Raw genomic sequence first — 27,328 nt, 5'->3', positions numbered from 1 at the left:
TATCTACACACCAGAAATCCTTCTATAGTCCAAGTTGAGTTCATTTCTAGATATATGGACAACCTGTGAGACCCAGCGCTTGCGTTCACAAGGGTACACTCATGCCTCCTGAGAAGGCCTTAGTAGAGTGGAGACATTCCAGCTGACTCTAGAGAGGAGGAAGGCTACCAGGCCAAGAATGTTCCAGACTAAAGGAGCAGCCAATAGAAAGGCTCTACAGCTCCACCTCTGGTGGTCCACGCCAGAGAGCCACTTATGTCTCCTGTCTTGCCTAAGGAACTTCAAGCCCCCTGAACACCTTCTTCCTCTCTCTCACCTTCCAGTGCCTTTCTCAGTCACTTAGTTCCTAAATATCAGCCACAGTAGGTAACAGATACTCGTCTTAGTTCACACACCCATGGGCGAGAAACACCAAGTTTTCTGGTCTTGCAAACAGTTTGGTCTCAGTCATTCTTTTTTTTTTGTTTGTTTGTTTTTCGAGACAGGGTTTCTCTGTGGTTTTGTCAGTCATTCTTGAGGTTCCCTCCAACCCAGGGTCTGCAAAGGAAGGAGACATGCTTATCCTGACCTCCTCTGGTGGTCAGGCCAGCCTACACTGGTTCTCTGCAATGCCAAGTCATGGCTTTCACAGGCTCTCCAAGACTGAAGTCTGGGTGTGTGCAGATACCTTCTGAGGTAGCAAGTGGCTACTCATAAAGAATCATGCCCTAGGCAAACAGAAAACATAAACTAATACTCTGAGATCCCTTAAAAGGGAAGTTTCACTGGAAGCACAGGCTTGTAATTCCAGCTCTCTGGAGAGCTAAATCAGGAGGGTTGCAGTAAGCTCCAGGTTAGTCTGAGCTATATAGAAAGTTTCAGGCTAGCCTGGACTTTATATAACCCAAAACAAACAAGCAAACAAAACTTCAGAAGGGCAGGGATTTTCATCTGATGATCTTTCCCAAAGGCCCAGACCATTGTGGACCATAGATGATGATGTTTAAATAGCTCAGACAGTGAATGACTCTGTTTCTTTATCTGCACTTGCATTTCAGCCTTTAGCTTTGTCTCCTCCTCTATGCTTAGTCATGTTTATTCTTAACCCTTCTTTACAAAGAAGGGAAAAATCTCCTTGCTGCCTGGAGTAACGGCCTATGTATCCCTGGAAGCTATTTTCCACTCCTCAGGCTACTTGGAGTTTCTGTCTCTCAGCGTCACACATCCAAGAAAGAGTTGAACTGTCTCCCAGATCTCATCTTCTCTGTGCTAAGATCAAACTGAAGAATCTGTTGCTGCTGTTGCTGCAGCTGTAAGAAAGGGTCTTACGGCGCTCGGGCTGGTGCAGAACTGAGCCTCCCAAATGCTGGATTAAGATATCCCTTTGAAGCCGGGCGATGGTGGCGCACGCCTTTAATCCCAGCACTCGGGAGGCAGAGGCAGGCGGATCTCTGTGAGTTCAAGACCAGCCTGGTCTACAGAGCTAGTTCCAGGACAGGCTCCAAAGCCACAGAGAAACCCTGTCTCGAAAAACCAAAAAAAAAAAAAAAAAAAAAAAAAAAAAAAAAAAGAAAAAGATATCCCTTTGAGGTTGGGCGGTGGTGGTGCACGCCTTTAATCCCAGCACTCGGGAGGTAGCAGATGGATCTCTGTGAGTCAAGACCAACCTGGTCTACAAGAGTTAGTTCTAGTACAGGCTCCAAAGCTACAGACAAACCCTGTCTCGAAAAAAATAAAAATAAACAAACAAAAAAGATATATCCTTTGAGGAAGTCAAGTCTTCAGGCACACACCTCTAATCCCAGCACGCTGGAGGTTATCTTCTGCTACATAGTAAATTGAGATTAACCTGGGCTACATGATGCCCTGTATCAACAAACCAACCAACCCTCTGTGTGTGTGTGTGTGTAGGAGAGAGGCAGGGAGAGTTCCTTGTAAGGATAAAAAAGATCCTCTTACGTTGGGACTTACCTGCTGGAAATTTGGATTTCAACCCAGGCTTCCCGGCTTCTGACTCACTGCACAGTCCCTGCCCCATCATGGGCCATCTCCCTCTCCTGAACGTCCTGTTCCTCTAAAATGTTCTCTGCCAGGCCTGCCTACAGAAATATTACTCATCCCTCTAGGCCAGGCTTCCTGCCGCCTGCTCTCACACTCACCAGAGTTCACATCTACCAACTCTCTCTTTTCCAGTCCCGTGAGGAAAGCCTCCCCTGCGGCGTGCACTGTGGCTAGGTCTGTCCTCTGGCTAAGGTCAGATTGCTGTAGCACAAGGGGACCACCCTGTGAATGCTCCATCCGTGCTGACTGCAGGGCCTTGCATGCAAGCAAAGAAAACGGTCCCTGAGTAGGAGCTGGTGAAGAAAAATAGACCCCTGCCAGCTTCCCCTGTGCCCCTGCTTCTCACTCTTTAGCCTAGGGCAGTCCTTGGGCAGCCTGCTGATGTAAGAGAAACAGAGACCCCTGTCTGAGGGCTTCTGCCAGCACAGGTTAGCATCACTCAGTCTGGAATAAGCAGAAGGAACTGTGGCTACGCACAAACATGGAGGCACCATAACGTGAAGGGGAGGTCACTGTTCTGCAGGCTGGGGCCTCCGCTTCCAGTCCAGGTGTCCCTGTTAGCTGGATGAGCTGTGGCCTCTGGGGAGCTTTTCCACTTCTCAAAACCCCTGCTGCTCTACCTGTTTAATAAGGGCAACGCTGGCCCCTTCCCTACCCCTTCGACCAGGTGTATGCGCAGTGAAGGGGAAGCCACAGCACATGACACACCACCACCTATGGGGGTGGCACAAAGGTTCTGGGAAGGGGTGGAAGGCTGACTAGCATGTCATCGCCCTGGGCCTTAGGTGCACTGCTGTCCTACTGCACAGGGGTAAAGATAGGACGCATAACACACCGCTCTCTGGTGATAGCTCTATAAACACAAAAGGATTCAATCAACATAAACTTAGCAGTTGGAATGAAGATCCAAGAAAGGAATGCTGGGTGGAATTCCTGGACCCTACGTGCTACTGGTAAACCCTGGTAGAAGGGTTCAGGTTTGCCTCCAGTAAAAATAATGATGGGGGTAGCGAGACTTGGCACGTGGGTAAAGGCACCTGCTGCCAAACCTAAGGACCTGAGCTTGATTCATGGGCCCCAGGTGGTGGGAGGAGAGAACTGGTTCCCGAAAGTTGCCCTCTGACCTACACGCACTTGCCGTACATAGCGTGTGCACACACACAAGTAAATAAATAAAAACATTCTACTTCCCTGCCACACCAGACAACACAACCTGATTTACTGCAGTGACTGAGTTGACCGAATGTCACATTACAAAAGCAACAGCGTGAGAGAGGCCTCGGGATCCGTCCATCCTTCCTGAAGGACTGCCCTGTCCCTGTTTTGTGGCCTGCACGCTGTATCAGGCCGCTTTCCCTCTAGGCTGTGTAACTCCAGAGGTTGTGTGTGTGTGGGGGAGGGGTTATTACTCATCATTCTTTCGTTATTTCGGTCCTGATGCTGGTTTGACTTTCCTGTAGCTGACACTAACCTCGAACTTGCTCAGTGGCCAAAGATGGCCTCCACCTCCCAAGTGCTGGGATTCTAGGTGTGACTCACCACGCCTCTCTTGCTCATGGGTGTGATTAAAGCCCTGTTCTAGATGGCTGCATTCTAGGACTCAGAATGAAGAAGGCATCCCCACGTGTGACGACGCTCACTCTCTCACAGAACTCCATGTGACTCACACAGTGGACACTTTGCCATGGCGCCTGTGGTGTATGTTCCATTGGGGCTGGCACGGGAGGGATAGAGCAATAGACTCTTCCCATGAAGTAGCTCTGAAAGTTTCTTGGCACTGAGTGAGCATATCTAATCTTCTCATGAGGGAGGCAGAGAATAATGGCAAAGATAACACGGTGGGCACGTGCTGTCATGAGTACTGTCTAATATGAATCTTCTAATAACCCCGTGACACAGCTATCATTACCCCTGCTTTATGGTATAGAAAATTGAGGCTTGGCATGACTAACTAACGTGCCCAAGACGTAGCCAGTAATTGGTACAAGTGTCTGGCTTAAGCCGGGTTTAGTGGCATTTAACTACCTTTGGGTGGGGCCGTAGCTTCTCATTGGGTACAGCTTCTGTCACTGAACAAACATCTATAAAGCAATTACTGTGTGCCTGACATTGAAAGCAAGGTGATATACAAACAGATGCTCTTCCCAACCCCAGAGCCTAAAATCAAAGCAAAAATGTGAAGCACAAGTGGGGTGCAGGGCAGAAGAAGAGCTCATCACACGCTGGCCCAAGATCTGGACCTGACTCTGACAGCATAGAGACCAAAGGACAAAAGACGGTGGCATGGCATGCGGCTCTTGTCAAGGCCCTGCCTGGAGGAGCCAGTGTTGAGAATCGTTTCTGTAGTAAGAGCAGCAGGCTGCTTCCCGCCACCCAGCTCCCACGTGGCTAGCTTTACCCAAAATAACAACACACAAATTGTATTCTTTTAAACACTGCCTGGCTCATTAGTTCTAGCCTCTTATTGGCTAATACTCACATCTTGCTTTAACCCATATTTAATTATCTGTGTAACACCACGAGGTGTGGCTTACCAGGAAAGATCTTAACCTGCGTCTGTGTCTAGTGGGAGAATCATGGTGACTGCCTGACTTGGCTTCTTTCTCCCAGCATTCTGTTCTGTCTACTCCGCCTATCTAAGCTGCTGTCCTATCAAAAGGGCCAAGGCAGTTTCTTTATTAACCAATAGACATATGACCCTCCTCCATCATGTTTCCAATCCAAGTTCTAAAGGGCGCTCTCAGGAAGTCAGTGTCTGTGGGCATGTGCCTTATGTGAAGTCAAAACCAAGGACACCACAAAAACAAAGATCCAGGGCCTCTGTGTCAATCTAAGAAAGAAAGGGAAAACGATTTGGTCTGTTACTGAATGAGCATGGTGACATGCTTAGACTGCCAGAGTAAGCCGCTCTCTCTCCCTTGTTCCCTGCCCTTTTTAATGGTCGGGTGATAAAAAGGAAGAAGGAGAGAAAACCCCCTAGGTGGTTTGCAAAGTAACAATAATAATAAACACATTTTTGGTCATAAAACTTCAGTACCAAAGCATGGGACTCAGCAAGCTCTACAGGCAAAGCCGATGACATAGTAAGTCATTGCTCATCAGAACGGCTTGTGGGCTGGGAGAGAAGCCACTTAGAAAGTGAGACATGTATCCCACAGCTGAGTTTCTAGCCAAATCTCACATCTGCAGAGAATGTTTTTGTAAGAGGTGACTCCTCTCTCAGCTTGGCTGTGGTCCACCTATGCTTTAGATAATTTTGCAAAGCCAAGGGCTTATAGTATGTTCATGCATGCACATGTCTCTATAGCCATGCATGTTAGTCAGTGTCCAGACCCATCCCCTAAGGGGAAAAAAGAGTAAATGTGGATGAATGTGAAGAGATGGATAACGAGGGGCTGTCTCACGCTTGATTAGGTAGCCTAAACACCCCAAGACCCACTGTCTTCAAGACAGAGGTCCAGGAAAGTCAGTGGCATTGTCCAATCCAAGCTTAATATCTAGACACTGGGGGCACCAAAGGTCTAAGTCCCTGAGTCTAAAGATCTAAGAAGCAGGAACAACCAGAGCTGAGTGTCTCGGCTGAATCAGCAAACTGGCCCTTCCTTCAGCTGTCTGCTTCGTTCAGCCCTCAGTAGATGGGATGATGCCCACCACACTGGTGAGGGCAGACCTTTGGTAGACCTTTACCCAATCTTCCGGTACATTACTAACTCTCTGGGGGCCAGCCTCTCAGATATATCCAGAAACTGTGATTGCTTTGTTTTGTTTAACCATCTATCTGAGTATCTCTTATCCTGGTCAACTTGACAAATGGAATTAGTCATCACACGTGTGTATACACAAAGTGTGTATGTGTGCAAACGCTCTTCATGGGTACAAATACCTGAGAATTGGGTAAGAAAACCGCAGGTACCAATGGGCTTTGAATGTACACTCCGTTAACAGTTCTGTTGGAGCTGGCGAGGCGAATCAGTGTGGTGGCACGTGTGATGCAGATGGCTGGAGCTCGCCACTCCCGTTCCTCTGGATCCTTTCCGTTTGAGTGTTAGAGTGATTTAAAACAGGGTGGGGGTGGAGGTCCACCAACATGGATCAAGAGTGGACCGTAAAAAAATTTTTAAGAACACATTTTGGGTGGTGGTGGTGCATGCTTTTAATCCCAGCTCCTGGGAGGTAGAGGCAGGTGGATCTCTGTGAGTTCAAGGCCAGCCTGGTTTACAGAGTTCTAGGACAGTCAAGGTTACACAGAGGAACCCTGTCTCGAAAAACCAGAGAAACAAAAGCAAAACAAACTGCATTTTGATTGCTTTAGTAAGCAGTCGAGAGTGTTCGCTGCTCCTGCAGAGGAGTCAAGTTCAGTTCCCAGTGCCCACGTCAGAAAGCTCCCAATAACCTGTAGCTCCAGGAGGTCCAAGTATATGTTAGTTAGGAGTCCTTGGGTTGCAAGACACAAAGCCAAGTTTGAACTGATGTGGGAGGGGGGGATGGGTGTTTATTAACTCACGCAGTCTGATGACAGGAAGGGCAATAGGCCAACTGGGCACTATGACTAACCAGGGCTTTGGTGTGACTAACCAGAGATTCCAGACTCCACTAGAGCTATGCTGCTCAGCCCCTGCCTTTCTCTTTGGTCAGCACACATCACATTCATCCAGGCTCTCTCCACTGCCGGAGACATGGCTGTCTTTAAATCCCAACTTCTCCACTTCCAGTTCACAGTAAGGACAAGGAGACACAGTTGCTGGATTTAGGAGAAAAGCCCTTGAGTGGTCATCCTGAGTAATGGCCCAGGTCAGGGCCCAGGGTCACTTCAGAGAGCTGATCTGGAATATGCTGGGAAGAGTGGTGGATGGTAGTTTTTCCCCAAACCATAACACTGGAAAGAGTGAAGGAGCGTTTACCAGAAAACCCTAGAGGTGAGTGGGTGAGTAAATGAGTGGATGCATGCTTGCCTTTCGGAGGTGGATGGAATACGCAGAGAGGGAGGAGAAGGAAATCCCCGTCCTTCCCAGTGCCCACAGTCAACAAACAGGATGCAACAAGCTGTAGAGGTCAGTTGTGTTCAGAGATGGCCGGGATATCAAATATCTTGACAGGCCAGGCTCATCGATTCAGCCAACTTCTGCGCAGCAATGCTGTGTTCAGCAGCCTGCCCAGACTCGGGAAACTTATTGGGATGCAAAGCCTTTATGTGATGTCAAACCTTGTCACCAGTTGACAGCTGCTTCCAAAGATATAGACGCAGTCACTCCTTGAAAAATATCATCTCTGTCTCAGCTAGTTACAGCCTCCACCTTACAGATGCAGCTGCTCAAGGCTCCCTTCCCTATGCCAGCTCAGTTTCCCAGAGTCTGAGGCATTCCACCATCCTCAAAAAAGACTCTCAGCGAGAGTTGTTGGTCTCCCCTGTGGCCTTCTGTTTCATTGTCCTGAATCTCTAAGCAGAGATGCATTTCCCATATTTTTAAGTCCTCCTTGTTTCTCTTAGAATTCTTCTTGGAATTCCTTGTCCATGTTAAAGGATGACTTCCAGAGCTTTCATTTTATTTACTTTTTAATGAAGCAATCATCTTGATGAAGTGGTATGCACCTATATATACAAACCCATGATGGCACATGGTCTTTCATACCAGTGCTCGAGAGGCAGAGGCAGGACAGTCTCTATAAGGTCAAGGCCAGCCTGCTCTACAGCGTGAACTCCAAGGCAGCCAGGGCTACATTATGGGACTTTGTCTCAGGAAAAACAAAATAAATAAGCAAGAAAGGTAGGGAAGGAAAAATGAAGGAAGAAAAACCAATCTCTGGGACTGGAAGGATTGCTCAGTGGTTAAGAGCACTTGCTACTCTTGCAGAGGATTGGAGTTTGGCCCCCAGCACCCACATGGAGACTTATAACTGTAAATCCATCTTCTGGGCCTGACACACTCTTCTGGCCTCCACAGACACTCAAACACACATGTTTACATACACAATCACACGCGCCACCCAAACACACATATTTACATACACAATCACATGCACACATACACACACAAAGGGATAGAGGAAGGGGGAATAAATCTTTGAAAACAAAACAAAAACTTACTAAGCTGCCCAGGTTGTTTGTGCAGAGGTCCTTTTCCTCAAACTGGAAGGTCCAAATATGCTGAAAAGGCTCCATAGCAACCTGACATGGTAGAGGTGGTACACACTCACATCCCTGCCATCTGAAGGCTGTGGGAGGAGGATCCTGAATTTGAGGCCAACCTAGGCCTCATATTGATACTCTGCCAAAAAAATAAAAGAAAAGAAGGAAGGAAGAAAGAAAGGAAGGAAGGAAGGAAGGAAGGAAGGAAGGAAGGAAAGAAAGAAAGAAAGAAAGAAAGAAAGAAAGAAAGAAAGAAAGAAAGAAAGAAGAAAAAAGGAAGGAAAGGTCTTCAATTTTCTTTTGCATCTAGTCTCAGGAGGGCTGAAGAGCTCAGCTGATGCTCACACTAGACCAACTTAAGTTGCGTGCGGTGGGATCACACCTACAAGGACTTGGTCTTCAAAACCTCTCATTTCTCACTAGGCTTCCAAACATAGATCCTATGACTGCCTGGGCCACTTGTCAAAACATAGGCTCCTAGATCAGGGGATGACGCTCAGCAGTAGAGCACTTGCTGGGTACCTGTGAGGCTCCGATTATAACCCCCAGCATCATTTTAAAAAGGAAAGTGCCGCTCGCCAGGCAGGAGCTCTGGCTGGCTGATTACAGGGCAGTGGTGCTGCCTGTACGGAGCAGTTGTTCAGACTGGTTATTTCCAGATCTGTCATTTCACGACACAGGATGCTTTCCCAAACCTTATGCCATTTAAGAGGAAGACTCTCCCTGTGATTAGAGGCCCAGGCTATATATGGTGCCCGGGGATGGTTCCCAAGCAGGTGCGGACTAGTTCCATGATCTGTGCCTCGGTTTCCTTTTCTGCAGAACCAGAGTGTCCTCCTTGGCATCCTTATTCCCCTGGATCTGTTAGGAGGAAAGGCCAGTCTACAGGAAGGATAGAAAGAAGTGCCCCATTAACGGCACAATGGTAAACACCTGCAATCCCAGCACTTGGGAGGTGCAAGCAGGAGGGTTAAAAGTTACTTTGAATATTTTAACATATCATATATACTACCACATACATTTCTTTTAGTTAATGACATATTCTATAAACCTTCCTATACTAATGTGTGTGTGCACACACATGTGCGTGTATCCACCCAATGGAGTATGCTGTTGGCATTATTGCGTGATGGCATAATATTCAATCGTGTGGCCGTGGGTATACTTCTATTTCCGCCCTAATTACTGATATTACGTTGATGAGTTAAGGGCTCATCCCCCTAAGGACCAACTAGATTAGGGGAGTCAGTGCTTACATCAGAAGACCCTCCTCACGGCAAGAAGACTCAAAGTTTGGTCTGAGGTTGGGCCCCAGGATCACTTTGGGTATGAATATCCCTCCTAAGATATTTTACATAAAACCACAAATAAGGGTGCCCGTTGGCACCGAGGAAATAATTTCTACAAACCCACATGATTGAGATGTGAATTTATTGAATAAATTACCACCTTTTCTTTTCTCAGCATCAGGAGGTAAAAAATTTTTCCAAAGCCTAGAGGCCTGGTGGGATGATGAAAACCCTCCTAGGGTGTGTGTGGCTTCGCCTCTCCTTTTGTTCTTGGCCATTTTGTTTTTTTAAACTAACTCCTCCACTGCTTTTGAAAGCCTTGATCCCATCTGGGTGTAATAATACTATTGGGGTAGATACAATAAATCAGTGTTGTGATGCATAGTGTAGTCTCTTGGATGAACCTTGAAGTAAAAATTACAATTCTGAACATCTCCTTATCTGTAGCGTCATTGCAAGTGACCAGTGTTTTAAACACAGTGCAGGGCTCAAGGGATGGCTGAGTAATAAAGCACTTGCCTAGCATACACCCGGGCTCTGGGACCCTCTCAGCACTGAAAGTAAATACATTGATTTGAGGCTGGAGAGATGGCTCAGGAGCTAAGAGTACATGCAGCTCTTCCAGATGACCCGTGCGTGTTTGGTTCCAAGGACCAGGGAACTCACTACTGCCTGTTACTCCACCTCCAGAGGATCTGACACCAACTTCTGCCCTCCCTGGGCACCCACACAGAGAGACACACACATCAAGGTAAATAAAAATTGAAACAATAAAAGAAAAAAAGAAAAGCTAGCTAGTTAGCTGATTAATTGATTCACAATAGTATACACATGGCGACTTAGTCGTGCAAGGCTGGAAGTGGAACTCTCCATAGCAGATTGCCCTGCTTAGCACAACCTCTTGTGGCCCAAATCACAGGAAATACAAGGCAGCTCCTTCTTATTAATGGGTTTATGCTTCATGACTCACGGAAGTTTGCATGTTCAGATTTTAGAAAGCAGGGCGTATCCGCATTATACTCTAAACTAAGCATTTACTACCTGCAATGAGGTAAAATGCATTTTGGATTTTTATCCCCATGTGGAATATGTTTAATTGCCTTATAAAACTCTTCTGATCCTGCCACGGACCTCCCAGTTAATCTGATGTCTCTCTCATCTCATTAAACTGGCTCCAACTGGTAATTCTTCATTAAATTCAAGAGAAATATGAGCCCCATCACCACCAAGACCCAGATCTGAAAACAATTAACCTGGGGCTGGACTTCAGAATACAAAGAGAGCTAATGTCTAATAAAACCTCGGAATAATGTGTTCTTGAGTCGGCACTAGAGAAACTGAAGAGCGTAAAAGCCGTGAGAAAGCTTGGGGGAAAAGTAGATTTGATTAGATGTTATTATATGTGTTTTCCTGAATTATTCTGCTACAGTTCATAGTGAACCTCCCAATTTTACAGTCATTTTCTTGGCCTTGACATTCTGATCTGTCTTACTTTAGCTGTCAATGCTGGGGACAGAACTCAGTTTTTCTGGTGGCCTTTAACAGAGGAATTCTGAAAATAAAAGGCCGTAGGTGCCTCCCACCGAAGGTTCCTGCCGACTTTCTGACAGGAATTTCCCAAGATTATTTCCCAGCGTCTTCTCTGACATCCAGGCGCAGCTTTTCAGGGCGACAGCCTCCCTGACTTAGATTCTCTAATCCCCTTGTCTGTGCCAATTAAAGCAAGTCTTGGGCTGGGCCCATGACATAGTTTTGAAAACACGTTTCCAAATGTTGACACTCTGTGTGGTGGGACCTTCCTTCCCGTCGTCTCCTCTCTCGCTGTTCTCTGCTTTGCACTCCGTGCGCTCGGCATCACTTGGGAGCCTCTCCCCGCTGTTTTGGTTACTGCCGTGGGAAACAGAGCTTGGTATTCTGGTGTCTCTCTCCAACACTCTCCACAACGTCTTTTGAGGCAGGATCTCTCACTGAATTCAGAACTTTCCATTTCAACAAGACTACTTAGCAAGCAATCCCCCATGATCACTCTTTCTCCCCGGTACCCAGTCCGGGGTTCCAGACGCACTACGCCATGCTTGGCTTTTTACATAAGTTCTGGGGTCCCAAACAGTTTACCCACTGCCCCAAGTGCTGTCTCTTTTCATGGAAACTTTTTGGGGTGCCAGAGATTGAATCCAAGGCCTGATACATGGGGGACAACGCTGCACCTCTGAGTCACACTCCCAGCCTATATCAGAAACAATAAACACTTCAATTTGAGTAGGAATTTATTAATTCCAGATACATTAATTTATGAGATTAATCATTTCTTTGACTTTCAAAAGCCCATTTTGACTAATTTTGCGTAGCAATCACATGGGTATTTGCTGCAACTCATTGGCCCTGTAGTGTGCCCTATTCTCATTTGCCATCCCTCGTCAATCTACAGGATTTTTGAATGATAGACCATATCTAATATTTTTCCACATTTATTATGTAAGCCCATATTACAAAAAACAAAAACAGACAAACAAACAAAGAACTTTCAAGCCTGGTGGTAGTGGCACTCGCCTTTAATCCCAGCACTTGGGAGGCAGAGACGTGCAGATCTTGGAATACAAGGTCAGCCTGGTCTAGAAAGTGAGTTCCAGACCAGCTAGAGGTGTTACACAGAGAAACCCTATCTTAGAGGGAAGGGGGAGAAAAAGAAAGAAAGAAAGAGAGAGAGAGAGAAGAAAGAAGAAAATAGGCTGTACCCTTCTGCCATCTGTTCCCATGGTGACCACAGAGGCAAGTGGTTGTGGGTCATGTGCTCAGAATGGGTAAGAAATGTTCTCCAACTTCAGATGATGCTGTGGGCAGGGCCCAGTTCTTGTCTGCTTTTTGGGATCAAGATGATAGGCCCTCTTTGACTCTGTCGTCTCTTATAATTATGCCTCCAAATTGCTATTCACCTTGAATTCTCACATTCATCAGAGGAATGGACTTTTAATCTTATTAATAGTAAGCTTTGTTGTCTAGCGTTTAACATACAACAGGTCACCTTCAATACATCATTTGGGTGAAAGATCCTTCTCAGGGCCTCTGACTGATCTCAGGGACAATGCAAAGGCTTAAGAGAGATTTGTTCCCAACCTCAGCTGAGGACGTGACTGTGCACCCAGAAGAACCCTGAAAATCTGCTGTCATTTCCATTCGGTCCGGCCTCTTAATTACATGGTAAATTGCTAGTGCCCTTTGACACTAGCTGTGTGGGACACATAGATTATATCTCAGTGTCTCCAAAGATCTTGTATCACTTGCTGCCACAAAATACCTGACAAAAAGCAGCTTAGGGAAGGAAGGCTTGTTTGGGTTTGGCAGGGTATCATCCATCACGGCAGGAAAAGCAGCTGTACAGGAAAAAGTTGATCCCATGAAGTCCACAGTCAGAACCCAGAACACATCTGTGTGGGTGGGAGTGTCCTTAGCAGGCAGGAGTCCAAGGCAGTCACCACCCACTGTGCCCCCTTCCCTCCATCCCCCCTCCATCCCTCCCTTCCTCTCCAATTCTCTCCCCTTTCTTTGTTTCTGTGTCTCGAACCAGGCATCTTTGCAGCTGCGTTTCCCCCATTCACCTTTCCTCCTGCCTCTAAGCTTGCTTCTTTCTATATGATGTTCCAAATTTTTATTATAAAGGCCCAGCTACTGGGCTGGCAAATGCTGAACTCTCTTTAAAAGGCAAGGAAGGGAGAGAGATGGAGCCAGCCAAACGGGATTCTTTTTCATAGCTGGAGGGAGGGAGGAGAGGAGGAAGTGACATTAATTCCTTTCTCCCCACCATCTAGCAAGTTACTAGATTGACACTGTGTCGTTGTGAGTTGTATGCGCTCTAAGAGTTTGCGCCCATGTCCATGAGCTGGGTGAACTTGTGCATGCTGCGGACCGAGGAAGGATGACTTCTGGTTGTGAATGCTCTTGTGCCGTCTTGTGAGTGCATCCCAAATCAGCTCTGACAGCAGCTGGGGTCCAGCTCCTGACTTCTGCAGTCGATCAAACCAGACTCCCAGTGGAGCTTTTAACTTTGGTAACTATTAGCCTCGCCTGTTCCCAATCATACAAGCACGCTAGAATAAAAAACAACTCTGTATCGTAAAATAATCTACTGCCTTCAGCATATCCAGCCCGTAACTGCTCAGTCTCAAATCCTTTAAACAAACTGTTCCACCTCCCTCCCACACACTTCGCAGACTGGCTGCTGATAGCATTTAACAACCCAGCCAAGTCCTGGAATCCATTCTGACCACCTCCTGCCTCCCCATCCTCCATTACTCATCTTTCTCTACTCAACCTTATTTTCCTTGCAGTCCGACCCCCTCTGCTACTCCTACACATAACCTTTTTAAGCTCCTGCCCGGTACTCACATCTATTCTCTCTCAGTGGTGTCCCTCCCTTCCTTGGGCCTGACCCTGATGGGAGGCACTGGCATACAACCTTACCACTCACCTGATTCTGTGATCTGCCCTCTGCCCATACCAGCTGTGGGTCAGGGCTTTCTCATTTTATGCCTTTGCCTAGTGGTACCCATATGTATTTATGTGCTAAAATTGCCATGACAACCTGCCATAACATTGCTCCAAGCTAGAAGGGTTGCCATTTGGTCAAGGGGGTCTAAGGATTACCCTCAGACCTTTCCTGAATTTAACACAGAGGCATTTTTAATCCTTTTCTGTATGCTCCAAGTTGGTTTCTGAATGCCTAAATGCATCCATTGTACTATGTCCCTCCAAAGCCAGAGCAGGAGAAGAAGTCTGGAAAGACATCTAGAACTTTGGGTAGATGTCTGACATCCTACCCACGTAACTAGGGAAGATGTGTATGGTACGGAAGGCCAGAAGATGGAACAGTGGTAAAATCAGGTGGCCTGGGAGAAACTCACCGCCCATATTGCCTGCTGATGCCTGAGAACAGGGCCGGACCTTTGCACCCATCTCCTAGCCCCTTCCTGACACACAACAGAAATACAGGTGGGAAAGGATGTGACCACAGCTGCATTTTAGAAAGTTATTGATGGACGTGAGAGAGGACACAGACCTGAGATGGGGACTTTAGAGGCTTATGCTCTGAAGTAGGGGTGGAGGGGGTGACTTTGGAAGGTGGGGAAAGAAGTTTCTCCAAGGGTTCTCTCTGCCATGGTTGCCTTCAGCCTGATGTGCCAAGACAGGAAAAATGAAGGCGTACAACTTAGGTGGCTGACTTTCCCAAGAATCCAAATATGTCCCCATCACTAAGTGCCCTGGAGTTTTAATTATTAGCATTTTTTAAAATGGAGTGTGAATGTTTGCCTACGCTGTGCATGCCACATTATGCAGCGATCTAGGGAATCCAGAAGAGGGTATGAGATCGCATGGGACTGGATTTAGAGTCAGCTGAAAACTGCTGTGTGGGTGCTAGAACCTGAACCCTCAACCTCTGCAAAAGCAGCAAATGCTCTTAGCTGCCAAACCAATTCTCCAGTCCTGGAGTTTTATTTAATGGCTAAGGCATTTTATCTGAATGGAGATTGGATCCAAGATTGTGGCTTGGGTGGATTTGGATTTTATTTCACTGTGTGTGTGTGTGTGTGTGTGTGTGTGTGTGTGTGTGTGTGTGTGTGTGTATAAATATCAATTATCTTTCCACCTAAGCAAACCAGGCCATCCAACCTGTCTGTTCAGGTGTATAGAAAGTATAGCAGAATTTTTTATTGGACTCGTAGAGAAGCCCCACTGAATATAAATCTTTACAAAAGATTTAAAGAGTAAACCAGCTTTTAGGTTGTTAGTCTCCTGCCCCAAGTGGAAACTCTTTTGGGGAACAGCCCTTTGTTGACAGATATTTCTGTCCCACCTGGTCCTTCAGTCATTCAGTCCCGTAGAAACACACAGAGGTCTACATTAATTATAAACTGATTAGTCTATTAGCTCAGGCTTCTTATTAACCCTTATAACTTAGATTAGCCCATAATTCTTGTCTGTGTTAGCCACATGGCTTGGTACCGTTTTCGGTGAGGCAGTCACATCTTGCTTGCTGTGTCTGGCTTCCTCTGTGGCTGGATGATGACTGCAGACTGACTCTTTCCAGAATTCTCCTTTTCTCATTTCCCTGCCTCTACTTCCTGCTTGGTTGCCCCACCTCTACTTCCTGCCTGGCTACTGGCCAATCAGCATTTTATTAAACAAGTACAAGAAACAAATCTTTACAGGGTAAAGCCATTGTCCCACAGCAGCCTTTGAGATGCCTATGGGTCACACAGTTGCCTAAAGGGGACTTAATTTCTAAGCACAGGCCTGCAGAAACAACTGGTTTCAAAATGAGTCTGGCCCACAAGGGTCTTCTAAAACTCATTTAAAATTGCATCAGGCAACTTTTCTGCTTTCCTTTTCCTGTAACTGGAATCTGTCTCCCCTTCCTAAATAGAAGGATGCTGAAAAGGCCTTCAAGAATAGAGCAGGTGATGAAACACCTGGGTTTCTGACCCAGTTCTCGATGCTGTAGTGAAGAGGAGGCATACTTCCTCTGAGAAGATGGAGCTAGGTTCGTAACTACATATGCACAAGCCTGTGTGCACATGCATGTGCACACACACACACACACTTATCTGCACACTTGTACAAGTATGTGCCTGGGCTGTGACTGTGCAGTCTATGCACGAAGTAAACTACTGATCTCTTGAAAGTTCCTTTATTCCCCTCCGTCTTTGGTTTTATTGTTTGTTTTTGATGCAAGTTCTCATTCTGTAGCCTAAACTAGCCTGACACTCTATATAACCCATGCTGGCCTTGAATTTGAGGCAATTTCTCCTGCCTCAGCCTCTTGAGTGCTAGGATTATAGGCACAAGCCATCATACCAGCTTGAAGCCTCATTTTTGCTGTCTACTAATTTCATAAACATAAAGCAGTAATGGTGCCTTCCTTTTTCTTTAACTTGGGTTCTGCTGTTGTTTTAAGATTTATTTATGGAAAGCCAGGTGGTAGTGGCACACACCTTTAACTCCAGCACTCGGGAGGCAGAGGCAGGTGGATCTCTGTGAGTCTGAGGCCAGCTTGGTCTACAGAGTGAGTTCCAGGACAAGCTCCAAAGCTACAGAGAAACCCTTTCTTGAAGAAGAAGAAAAAAAAGGATTTACTTACTTACTAATTTTATTTATGTGTGCGTGTGGCATATATGTATGCCTGAGGAGGCTGGAAGAGGGTGTCCTATGAGCTCATACGAGTGCTGTGAACTGAACTCAGGTATTCGGTCCTCCAAACAGCAACAGGAGCTCCTAACTACTGAGCCATCTCCCTGCCTTTCTTTGAGACAGGCTCGGGTATCCCAGGCTCTCTTCGAGGTCTCAGTGTTGTCTAGGATGTTACTGAACTCCTGATTCTCCTGCCTCCATCCACCAAATGCTAGGACTACAGGCTTCTATCACCATGCTGGGTTAATGTGGTGCTGGTAATGGAACCAGAGCTTTGTGGATGCAAGGCAAGTTGGGGTTTTTAAAACATTATTAGTGGTATAATATATATGAAATTCGGAGCATTAAAGACACATGGCAGACACTTATGAAGCAATAGCTATTTTTATGAACAGTGTCATTCCGCCTTACCTCACGCTCAGAGGAACAGGGTCAGGGAGAAACAGCAGACTGTCTTCTCATCCCTGGTACACCGTGGAGAGTTTGCCCTGGGCTCTCAGTTGGGTTTCTAACCCCAAGATGAAGCTCAGAGGCTTAGGGCACTTTTGTTCCCTTCATCTTTTCTGTCTTCCTGGAGTTCTGCTCTTCTGGTTCTCCTCTACAAACGAGACTGTCCTAGATTCCCAGAGCACTGTGTCCTGGAGCTCTGTGTGTGTATTTGTGTGTGTTTATTTTAGTGTAGGTATGTATGTATGTGTGTCAGTATATGCATGTGTGCATGCATAGGTGTGTATTTTAGTAGGTGTGCCTCTGTGCCTCTAAGTGTATGCATGTACATGTCTATGCTCGTTATGTGTTTTAGTGTGTGCGCATGTGTGTATGTGTCTGAGTGGATGCATATATGTATGTGTGCATGTAAGTATGTGTGCAGTGACATATAAGTGAATGAGTGTCAATGCAGTGACACATTAGTGAGTGTGTGTGTGTGTTTGTATGTAGGCCAAAGAATAACTTCACATCTCGTTTCTCAGGCATCCTCTGTCTTGTATTCTGAAACCATGTCTCATTGGCCTGTAATTCTCCAGACATGGTTTCAGAATACAAGGAATAATTACAAGTAGATGAGGATGTAATTAAAACGATGATAACAGTTTCCTTTGAGTTGAGCTCTGAGAACTCAAAGACATCAGCCTGACATAAACACCCTAGGAAATCCTCTCTTCTCTTCCACCTTGTCCTCAAGAATCCTGTCCCCATCGCTCAAGATAAGCAAAATGCTCATCATGGAGTTGTAGACCTCTAGGCCAGTTTGGGGGAAATCCTTTGTCATTTAAAGGGGAAGCCCTTTCTATCCCAGTGAACCCTCCGCGTTGAGAGGCATCCCTGAAGGAGGAAGGCCTCTGCCACATTGCTTCTACGGGCTCTCTCAGGGCCTGGCCTGCTCCTCCGCCCCAAGCAGGAGAAAGCAGGGCCTCAGGAAGGATGAGACACTACCTGGAACAGGTCAGGCGGCGTGGGTGACATCCTGCTCTACTCCTCTATACCCTGGGCAGGGCTTCCTAGCCAGAGGAAGCAGGCCCCGTCAGCCGATGCTCGGGTGAGGCTTCCGAGAGAGCCCGTGTTTAAAGGCAAATCATTGTTCTGAAGTTCCGCTAATTTTTTGTAACCACCCAGCTGAGAACTCCTCCAAGAACAGAATGAGATGTTTTGAAAATCCTCTGAGCCAAAGGCAATTAAAAGGAAGATGGATTCTGAGGCTCTCCACACAGAGAAGGAAGACTATGGGACCCGCCCCCGAGCCCAGTCTTTTCTGTGACAGAACGCTGTGATTTCACCATGAGCTGATCTTCTGCGCGCGTTAGTCGACTTTGTGCCCCAGGAAGACGCCTGGCTCTTTTCTCTTCAGAAGCACAGAGTTCAAAGGTCTGATTGGACACCTCTGCGACTCCATGGCTGCCGATGTCGACGGGTTGATGAGAAGGAGAAAAACTACGAAGGATTAGGGTCTGAACTGCGCCGGACAAGATCTAAAGCCTTGGAGAAGGAATCCAGAGAGTCCCCGCAAACAAGAGCAGTCTCTATAGCGCGCGAGGGCCTCCTACATCCTCTCCACGCTTTCCATGAGCCTAACTATGGAAGACGTCATTGGGGGCCTTGATTATCCACACTGTTTGTGGTTCACCTTGTCCTCAGTTCACACCAGCTGTCCTATGCGTGTGACCTTGTGCAGTGGAGAGACCGCGACCATGGGAAGGTGATGCAGAAACTGGGGGCTCGTTGCAGAGGCAGCAGGGGCAAAGTCTGCAGCCTTGAGGCCTCTTCTGGAAGTTCCTATTCAGTGTGGGCTAAAGCTAATGAGCTTTCAGGGGGTGCTGGACTCACTGTGAGCACTCAGGGATGGAGCTGGGGAGTGGCAGGTTCTACCCTCAGAGCACTCGGGCTCACACACCCACCACCAAGGTGATTTCTATCTGTCTGTCCATAGCATCTCCATGTGGTCTTTCCCCAGCCCCGGAGGATGGGGCCAACCACAGTCTGTCCTTACTTTGGCCTAGAAGGCATCGGCTAAGGCTAAGGCAGGGGACTGTGTTCCCATGTCTTGCGCTCCTACTTTTAGCCTCATCCCTCTTCTCTCTTTTGAATGCTCCCAAGCTCCCGTTCCCCCAAACTGGCTCTCCTAAGTTAACACTTCTCGTTAGAATAAAAACTAAGTATATACCTCAGGCCCGGTACCTGCCCACAGATGCCAGCGAAGCAGCCTTGACAGCAAAGAATGTTAGACACACAGGTCTCTCCCTACTCACATCCCCATAAATGAGGCTAAAGGTCAGAACTGTGAGTTCTGCTAATGCAAAACACAGGTTATGCTCCAGAAAGAATAAAAGACACTGTATTCTTAGCTTAATGAGAGAACGTGGCCTAAGAACACAGACTCAGCTTGCCCCGAATGGCATGACTCACCATGGAAGCAGCGGCATGAACTTCTGTGGTCATGGAATAAGAGGCAGACACAATCAGTGCATCTAACAACACACTGGCAGGGGCACCAAGTGGGCAGGTTTCAGCAGCGATTGCTCTGCTGTAGATTTTAGGCATTATCTATTGGGTGCTTAGCCTTGGATCCCTACATCCCAAAGCTTTACCTCACAGTCGAAGACTGTTAAGCCAGGCACAGAGGTAGGTGATAAATGTCTATTAAGCAGATTAAAGGTTGACCTAGATAACTTTGGCTCTTGCATTTACAACATTCCCCCTTTGTACTGTCGGCTCTACTCAGTCATCAGTCTGCAGAATCGCCAGCCTACTTGTCAGGAACCTCAAGCCCCCAGCAGTGAAGATGGAGACACCATTGTAGGGCTGAGGTTAGATGCTGCCTTACAAGATTTGGTCCTGGAGGGCTGAGTCCCAACAGGGCCGTGGTATCCATGTATTCAAATGTGCATTTCTAACTGGTGATTTACACGCTTGTCGTCTCATGACAGACTACACTGGCTGCTCATCTCGTAGGAGTCACCTTTCTTGCTTGCTGCCCAAGAACCCATTTTGCACATTTATTCTGTTTCTAGGTGGCTCTTCTAGACCTCTCCGCCACTGGAGGTTGATCTGGGGAGTTTTGATACTTTTAATCTTTTTTTTCTATGACTGGTTTAGAAACAGATTCACATTGCCTTTTGACCAAATGGGAGTTTGAGCACCAGCTGGGGTGGGGATGGCTTTGAAGGAAAGCCTCTCTCAAAGGTGAAGGGAAGCTGGCTGTGGTGATGCAGGTCTGTAATTCCAACACTCAGGATACTGAGGTAGGAGGAACACACATTCAAGACCTACTTAGGCTTCCTAGAGGAACAACAACAAAATTAATTGAAAAGTAAAGAGGGAAATTCCTCCCCTTTCTGAATTCTGGGCATTTTCATGACTCAAGGTGCTTCTCTGACCATCTCAGGAACAGAGAGGAAAGTCAAGGGAATTACAGAACTTGCCTAATGTCACAGGGCCAGTGAATCGACCACCTCTAATGCCTGGGTTGCTTGGTTGGTTGTTTATTTGTTTGTTTGGGGTTTTGTTTTGTTTTGAGTGAGGTCTTACTATGTATCCCTGGCTGACCTAGAATTCACTATGTAGACCATGTTGATGTCAAACTCAACAGAGGTCTACTTGCCTCCTCTCCCCGAGAGCTAGGATTAAAGACATGTGTCACCACCAGGCCTGGCTCTGTTTTTACAATCTCCACTTCCTAATCTCTTACCCTCAACCATCCTGAATGGCATCCGCTACTGAAGGTAACAGTGAAGATATGACTTTGTTGTTCTCATGCTTGATCTCCACTCCTGTATGTCTGAGCCATCTCCCAACCCCCTCATCTCATGTCTGTATTAACAACAATCCAGATGAAGTCACCCCATATTTGTCCTCAGAATACCCTAAGTTGCTGCACCCCAAGACCTCCTTCACTGCTGCCAGGTTATCTTCATTGGTTCGTGTTGCAGCCTGTCTCCATGTGTTCAAACACACAAAGCTGTGTTGTCTTTGGGGTATTGTATTCCAGTCCTGTGACTACCTGATCCCAGCCCAGATCCCTCTCCCAGCAGATCACCTGGGAGTCCCTGGCCTCTCCCAAGCTTGGCTGTCATTTATGTCAGCAGAGCCCAGCCAGTGTCTGCAGATGGGAAGGTCAGTGCCCGGGAACTAGAACTTGGGCTAAGAGACTTATTCATCTGACTCCAAGCTAGGACAGAAGGTGGAACAAGAGCAATAAGAGACCAGTCACAGCCATTGACTTATTTGTGCCTGACACACCTTTCTAAAACTGTCCCTGATGCAGTATTTATGAGCATACTTGGCCACAGGATGACAGCTCTGTTTCCCTAATGACAAGGAAATGAAAACTTACTGTTGCTGGGGGGTAGGGCGGGGGAGACGGTGTTTTTTTTCCTGGGGTTTTGATCTGCTCTTTCAAACATGGAATAAAAAAAATGCAAAGGTATTTCTAGAGATTGTAGAAATAGTATCAAAATCAAATATCGTTTCTCTTTTCAGAGAAGTTATGAATAAGAATTGGAGCAATGACACATGAAGAGTGTTTGGCTAGCATAGGGCCCTGACCTGGGTTCGCTCTCCAGCACAGGGGGATCTGAACCATTAAAGGCAGTGGAAGAAGAAAGTAATACTTTAAAGACACTTCATGGATGCCGGATGTGGTGGCAATCCCAGCATTTGATTAATCACAGAATTAGGAATTCAAGATCACCCTACCTGTGTGTGAGTTAAAGGCCTATATGAGTTACATGAGACCCTATCTCAAAAACCAAACACAGGGCTGAAGAGATGGCTCAGTAGTTAAGAGTATTTGCTGCTCTTGCAGAAGACAAGAGTTCAAATCTTAGTACCCCTGTCAGGTAGCTCACAACCATCTGAAACTCCAGCTCCAGGGGATTCAATGCCCTCTTCTGGCCTCTTCGAACACCCCACCTCTGCCACACACACACACTCATACATAAATAAAATAACTTTAATACAAAATAGAAAAAAGTAGTTTATGGAAATGGGCCTGTTGGCACATGCTAATACTTGGAGGCTGAGGCAGGAGGCTTGCTTCAACCTCAGCTGAAATCAGTTTAATCTACATAGTGAATTTTATACCAACATGAGTTATAATGAGGCCCTATCTCAAAAAGCTAAAGCGAGGATCACTTTATATAGAAATACGTGTTTGCGTGTATATGCATGTATAATTCACAACTTAGGTCAAATTATTCAGATATGTTCCTCACATAAAAGGAGATTGTGCCCTTGTAACTAATAATAGCGGCATGTGCATCTGGAGTGTCTTTTCACGTTCCACATCTGAGCTATCTGAGCTTTTGTGCAATGGTAATAAATCATGGCTCTTGGTGGGACAGAGAGTCTTCTCTGGAACTTGACATGCAAGCAGATGTTGAAAGTCCCTGACAGCGTGCTGGAGCCAAAGGGCTCGCAGACAAACATCCCAAGCTCTCCTCCTGCCCAGTGGTGTTATGATATGTTTACACCCCGGCAGGATGACAGTCACCATTCTGAAGATGGAAGTGGCATGCGCAGATGGATGAGCATCACTCCACAAAGGCTGTCAGTTGTCTTGCATCTTTGAGTCCTCATCATGACAGGGTCCCCTTCTCTCTACTGTTCAAATCAAGTTGGCCTGTAGCCCTATCCTGTGTAGAGTGTGGCTGAGTACCTTCTGACATTGCTACCACATGGTCTTCCTAGGAGTCCACATACTTGGGAGTTCCTATGTATACACAGGTGCTCTTCTCTCTATCCTGACTCCTAAGACCTCATTCATTTTTCACCAGACAGCACCACATAAGAGAGCAGTGAAGAACAGGTCACCACTGCAGTTTTGAGCACGGAAGACAAATGCATCATGACACCTCACGAGAACTTAACATTGGTCTGCGGACATCGGTTTTCTCAAAAATCCTTCTTAGTATCCCCACTTTTTGTTCCAGCTTCTTTCAAGCTCATTCCCTCTTCTAGACACACTTCTTCTTTTCCCCTGTGATAAAGAAGCCACATTTTCTTTACTTTGTGTGTGTGTATATGTGCATGTGCACACACACCTGCACCTTGTATGTGAACCAATGAGTTTAATTGGTGTTATTCACAGGAGCATGGATAAAAAATTATTTACTGCATCATAGGCATTTACCAGTGGCTACACCACTGAAGAAAATGTCTTTCCCTCCCCCTGCAACCATCAACTGTCTGTGGATCCTCTGGATGGAGTGGAGCCTCGTAAGATTCTACCTCTTCCGTGATGGGATGTTGACCCGCCCAGTCGTTACAGGTCTTGTCATTACAGCTGCTGTGAGTGTCGTGATCATCTCATGCATGGGAGTCAGCATTCCCCAACATCCCGGGGCCCTTTCTCCAACGCGCCCATTCTTTCCTCCTCGTCCTCCATGATGTTCCCTGAGCCTTGGAAGGAGTGATATAGATGTTGATTTAGGCGAGAGAATTCAGCAATTACTTACTCACAGTATTTTGACCAGTTTACTGTGACCCACTTCAAAAAAGAAACTTTTCTGACCAAAGCTGATTTATTTATGGCCATAGATACAAATATGAAGAAGGCAACTTGACTGATGTAACATTTATCAAAAAACAACAATCACTCAGTTGTTAAGAGTACTTGTTGCAGCCCGGCGGTGGTGGCACACACCTTTCATCCCAGCACTTGGGAGGCAGAAGCAGGTGGATCTCTGTGAGTTCGAGGCCAGTTTGGTCTATAGAGCTAGTGGCTCACAACCATCCGTAAATTTATTTCTGGTGGAGTCAATGCCCTCTTCTGACCTCTGTGGACATCAGTATGTCTGTCCTCTTATCACTACTGACATTTCAAAAGCTAAAATGCCACATCTATTTTCTCTCACTCTTTTAATGAGACACTCTGTGTCCCTGACTAGCCCGGAACTCACTTTGTAGAGCTTGCTATGTTTACCTTTGAAGTAGACTTTGAGGTCAGGACAATCCCCCACTACTGCCTCTGTAGGGCTAGGATTATGGCCATGCCTTGCCATATCTACCCCTTGCCATCTCCACCTTGCCCTGAAACTGTCTCTTGCCAACTATCTACATTCGCAGATAGTCTGACAACATAGGAAACGAACAAGGCTGGTCATGGGGTCACACACCTGTAACCCCAGCGCCGACAGGAGGATAGCTAAGAGTTGGAGGCCAGCTGAGCTACATAAAGAATTCCAGGCTGGTCTGGATGACACAACAAGACTCTGTCTCACAACAATGAAACGAAAATAAATAATGAATAAATATGACAGTAAAGGACTAGTTATTTCTGGTATGTATGTGGAACTGAAAAGAGGAACTAATCTAGAGTCATTTTGTTGTTGCTTTGCGGGTGTTTGGTTTTTTTAATGTTTGGAGACAGGAACTTAGTAAACAATCTAGACTGATTTTGACCTTGCTATTATTCCAGGCTGCCAGGAGACTCAAAAGTCCCCTGCTTCAGCATCCTAAGTGCTGGGATTGCGGGTGTGGCCTACCATGCCCAGCCCTGGAATCACTTCTGTCGGGTACTGAACTAGATGTGTGTATTTCTGCGCTGGGAGGTTCACTCTGTGTCCCAAGTGAGGCCTCATTATGAGGCTTGTATGCCTATGAAAATCATCCTAATCTCTTCCTGATTCTGGGATTGCAATACAGTCGAAGCCAGGCTTGGTGGTTTGTAATATCAGACCTGAGGCAGGGGGGTGGAAACAAGGGTTCAAGCAGCCTCTGCTACAGAGCAAGCTCCAGGAGAGCCTGAGCTACCCAAGACCATGTCTCAAACAGTAGCAAAAAGATACAGGGCTTGTACAGGACTCCGAAGCTGGAAATTCAGTGAAAACAAAGGATGTGCCAACTGACTGTGCCTTGGCAACAAAGTTTTGCCAGCAACCAGCGACCACCAGACAGATTTGGAGCCACACGTTCATTACCACTGGGTTCCCTTACAAGTCACGTGGGTTTCGAATCTACAGAATGGCAGCTGTTGCAGCTTCCCATCGGTTGGGACAAATCCACTTGGCTCAAATGTGCTTCCTTTTTTTTCCAGCATCTGGGTGGTCCGGTGTGCTGCTACCTGGGGATGAGGCAACTGCAGATCGCATAGGAACCATAGGAATCGACGCAGACATGGCCATCGAGGTAAGACTTTTCTCAGGTGACTTCTCCAAGGTCATCTGTGCATCAGCGGGAGGCAGTGACAGGCTCCCTCTGCCCTGCTGGCCTTCTCTGAAGCAAACAGACACACAGGGCTTCCTGAAATCCTGGAGCAGATCAGGAAAGCTTTTTAAAATCTTATTACATTTTTATGTATTGCGTGTGAATGTGAGTGTGCAGGAGTGGGCTTGGAATACATCACGACACAAGTGTGGATGGAGGTCAGAGGGCAGCTTTTGAGAGTTTGTTCTCTCCTTCCACCAATTGTGTTCTGAGGCTTGCATTAAAACGTCAGGTTGACTGCGAGCACTTTTACCTGCCAAGCCAGCTCACCGGCCCTAAGAAAGTTTTTGAAAGCCAGAATCCATTTCTTGATTTTCAATGGAGTTGCTGTAGGGTATTCATAAAAATCTAAGAATGGCCCGAGCTCAAACGGTAGCCTGCATGGGGTCGGAGCAGCAGACATGAATATTCTGAGCTTTGAGAAGTCCAGCCCGCTGTGCATTGTGGAGAAAGGTCATGGAGGCCCGGGGCAGCTTTGGTACAGACTCAAGGTTTCCAGTGATGTCAGCTGGAAGGCAGCAAATGGCCCACTCAGGCAGGAATGGTGATTGCCAGAGGTTTATAGGGTGAGTCATGTGGAATTTAATGAGATAAGCGTCGTTCAAATGAAATGCATGAAATATATACTCATCGCGTGGATTAAGGACTCTGATGAACATTATGGGCAGCTCCACAGCACTGGGTTGGATACAGAGGAAGCGGCCTCCTCTCTTCTGCTGTGTTTTCGTTAACAAAGCCTGGAAGCAGGGACTTCCTCCCGTCTTTCCTTGGATGACTTGAATTTTTAGTGTGTGCCATTTCTGAATGTTTTCTTCCGGAAACATAAAGCCAAAAAAGGCTTCCTTTTGTTTTGTGGTGTTTTGAGACAGGGAAAATTGGTAGGAGGGGCAGGGGAGGAATTAGAAGGAAAGAATGGGGGAGGGGAGATTAGATCAACACACATTACGTACACTGGATGAAGAGCCTATTTCTAGTTTGTTATGTATTTATTTATTTGTCGTACTGGGGGTTGAAATCAAGGTCTTGCTTTTGTCAGGCAAGCACTCTATCAACTCAGTCCCAGTTCCAACTCTTATATTTCTTTTTTTTTTCTTTTTTTAACCAACTCTTATATTTCAAACACTCACTAAACCCATCAGTATGAGAAAGGAGCATCATAGGAACCTGTCTGATAGTTTAAATACATCCGTGTAGACAGGAGCATCATATGAGCCTGTCTGATAGTTTAAATATATCCGTGTAGACAGGAGCATCATATGAACCTGTTTGATAGTTTAAATACATCCGTGTATACAGGAGCATCATATGAACCTGTTTGATAGTTTAAATACATCCGTGTATACAGGAGCATCATATGAGCCTGTCTGATAGTTTAAAATTGCTCAGTGTAGTGGTTTGAATTGTGTATCATAAAACACTGCATCTTACTGGGCAGTGGTTGCCATTAATCCCAGCACTCGGGAGGCAGAGGCAGGTGGATCTCTGAGTTCGAGGCCAGCCTGGTCTAGAGAGCAAGTTCCAGGACAGACAGAAATACACAGAGAAACCCTGTCTCAAAAATAAATTAATTAATAAACAAAGCAAAACAAAACACTGCATGGCTAGGGGACTATTTGAGAAGAAAAGGGAGGCAAGAGAGTACATTCTTATGCACACCCACACACAGATCCAAACACATACACATGATTACAAATATTATTTTAAAAATCATCCGGGTGTGGATTTACACACCTTTAATCCCAGCACTCTGGAGACAGAGACAGGAAGATCTCTGTGAGTTCTAGGCCAACCAGGGCTACGTGGAGAGAGAGAAAAAAAAAAACTCATACCTGGTGATCCTGTAGCCCCAGTACTTGGGATGCTGAGGCCAAAAGTTGAAAGGTTCAAGGCCAGGCTGGCTGTGTAAGGACTTGTTCCAGAACACAAAAGTGAACAAAAGCATCCCAACTGTGGGAGAGGAACTAGAAACAGACCCATGAGGGGGCAAAAA

General features: G+C 46.4%; 1 protein-coding gene across 5 annotated transcripts in view; it reads left to right on the top strand.

The window, feature by feature from the left end:
* The window catches only part of Palm2akap2 (PALM2 and AKAP2 fusion), a 409,534-nt gene that overhangs the window by 260,728 nt on the left and 121,478 nt on the right, over positions 1-27,328 (top strand). For all 5 annotated transcript variants that reach the window (XM_057790936.1, XM_057790937.1, XM_057790934.1 and 2 more), the window contains one exon: positions 25,169-25,260. In XM_057790936.1, the coding sequence (XP_057646919.1) occupies positions 25,169-25,260 (92 nt within the window). The remainder of the gene's footprint in view (positions 1-25,168; positions 25,261-27,328) is intronic.

This window comes from Chionomys nivalis, chromosome 16 (assembly GCF_950005125.1).
Source record: "Chionomys nivalis chromosome 16, mChiNiv1.1, whole genome shotgun sequence".
NCBI classification, from domain to species: domain Eukaryota; kingdom Metazoa; phylum Chordata; class Mammalia; order Rodentia; family Cricetidae; genus Chionomys; species Chionomys nivalis.
Note: the sequence above shows the minus strand (reverse complement) of the source record. Positions and strands in the feature narration are given on the sequence as shown.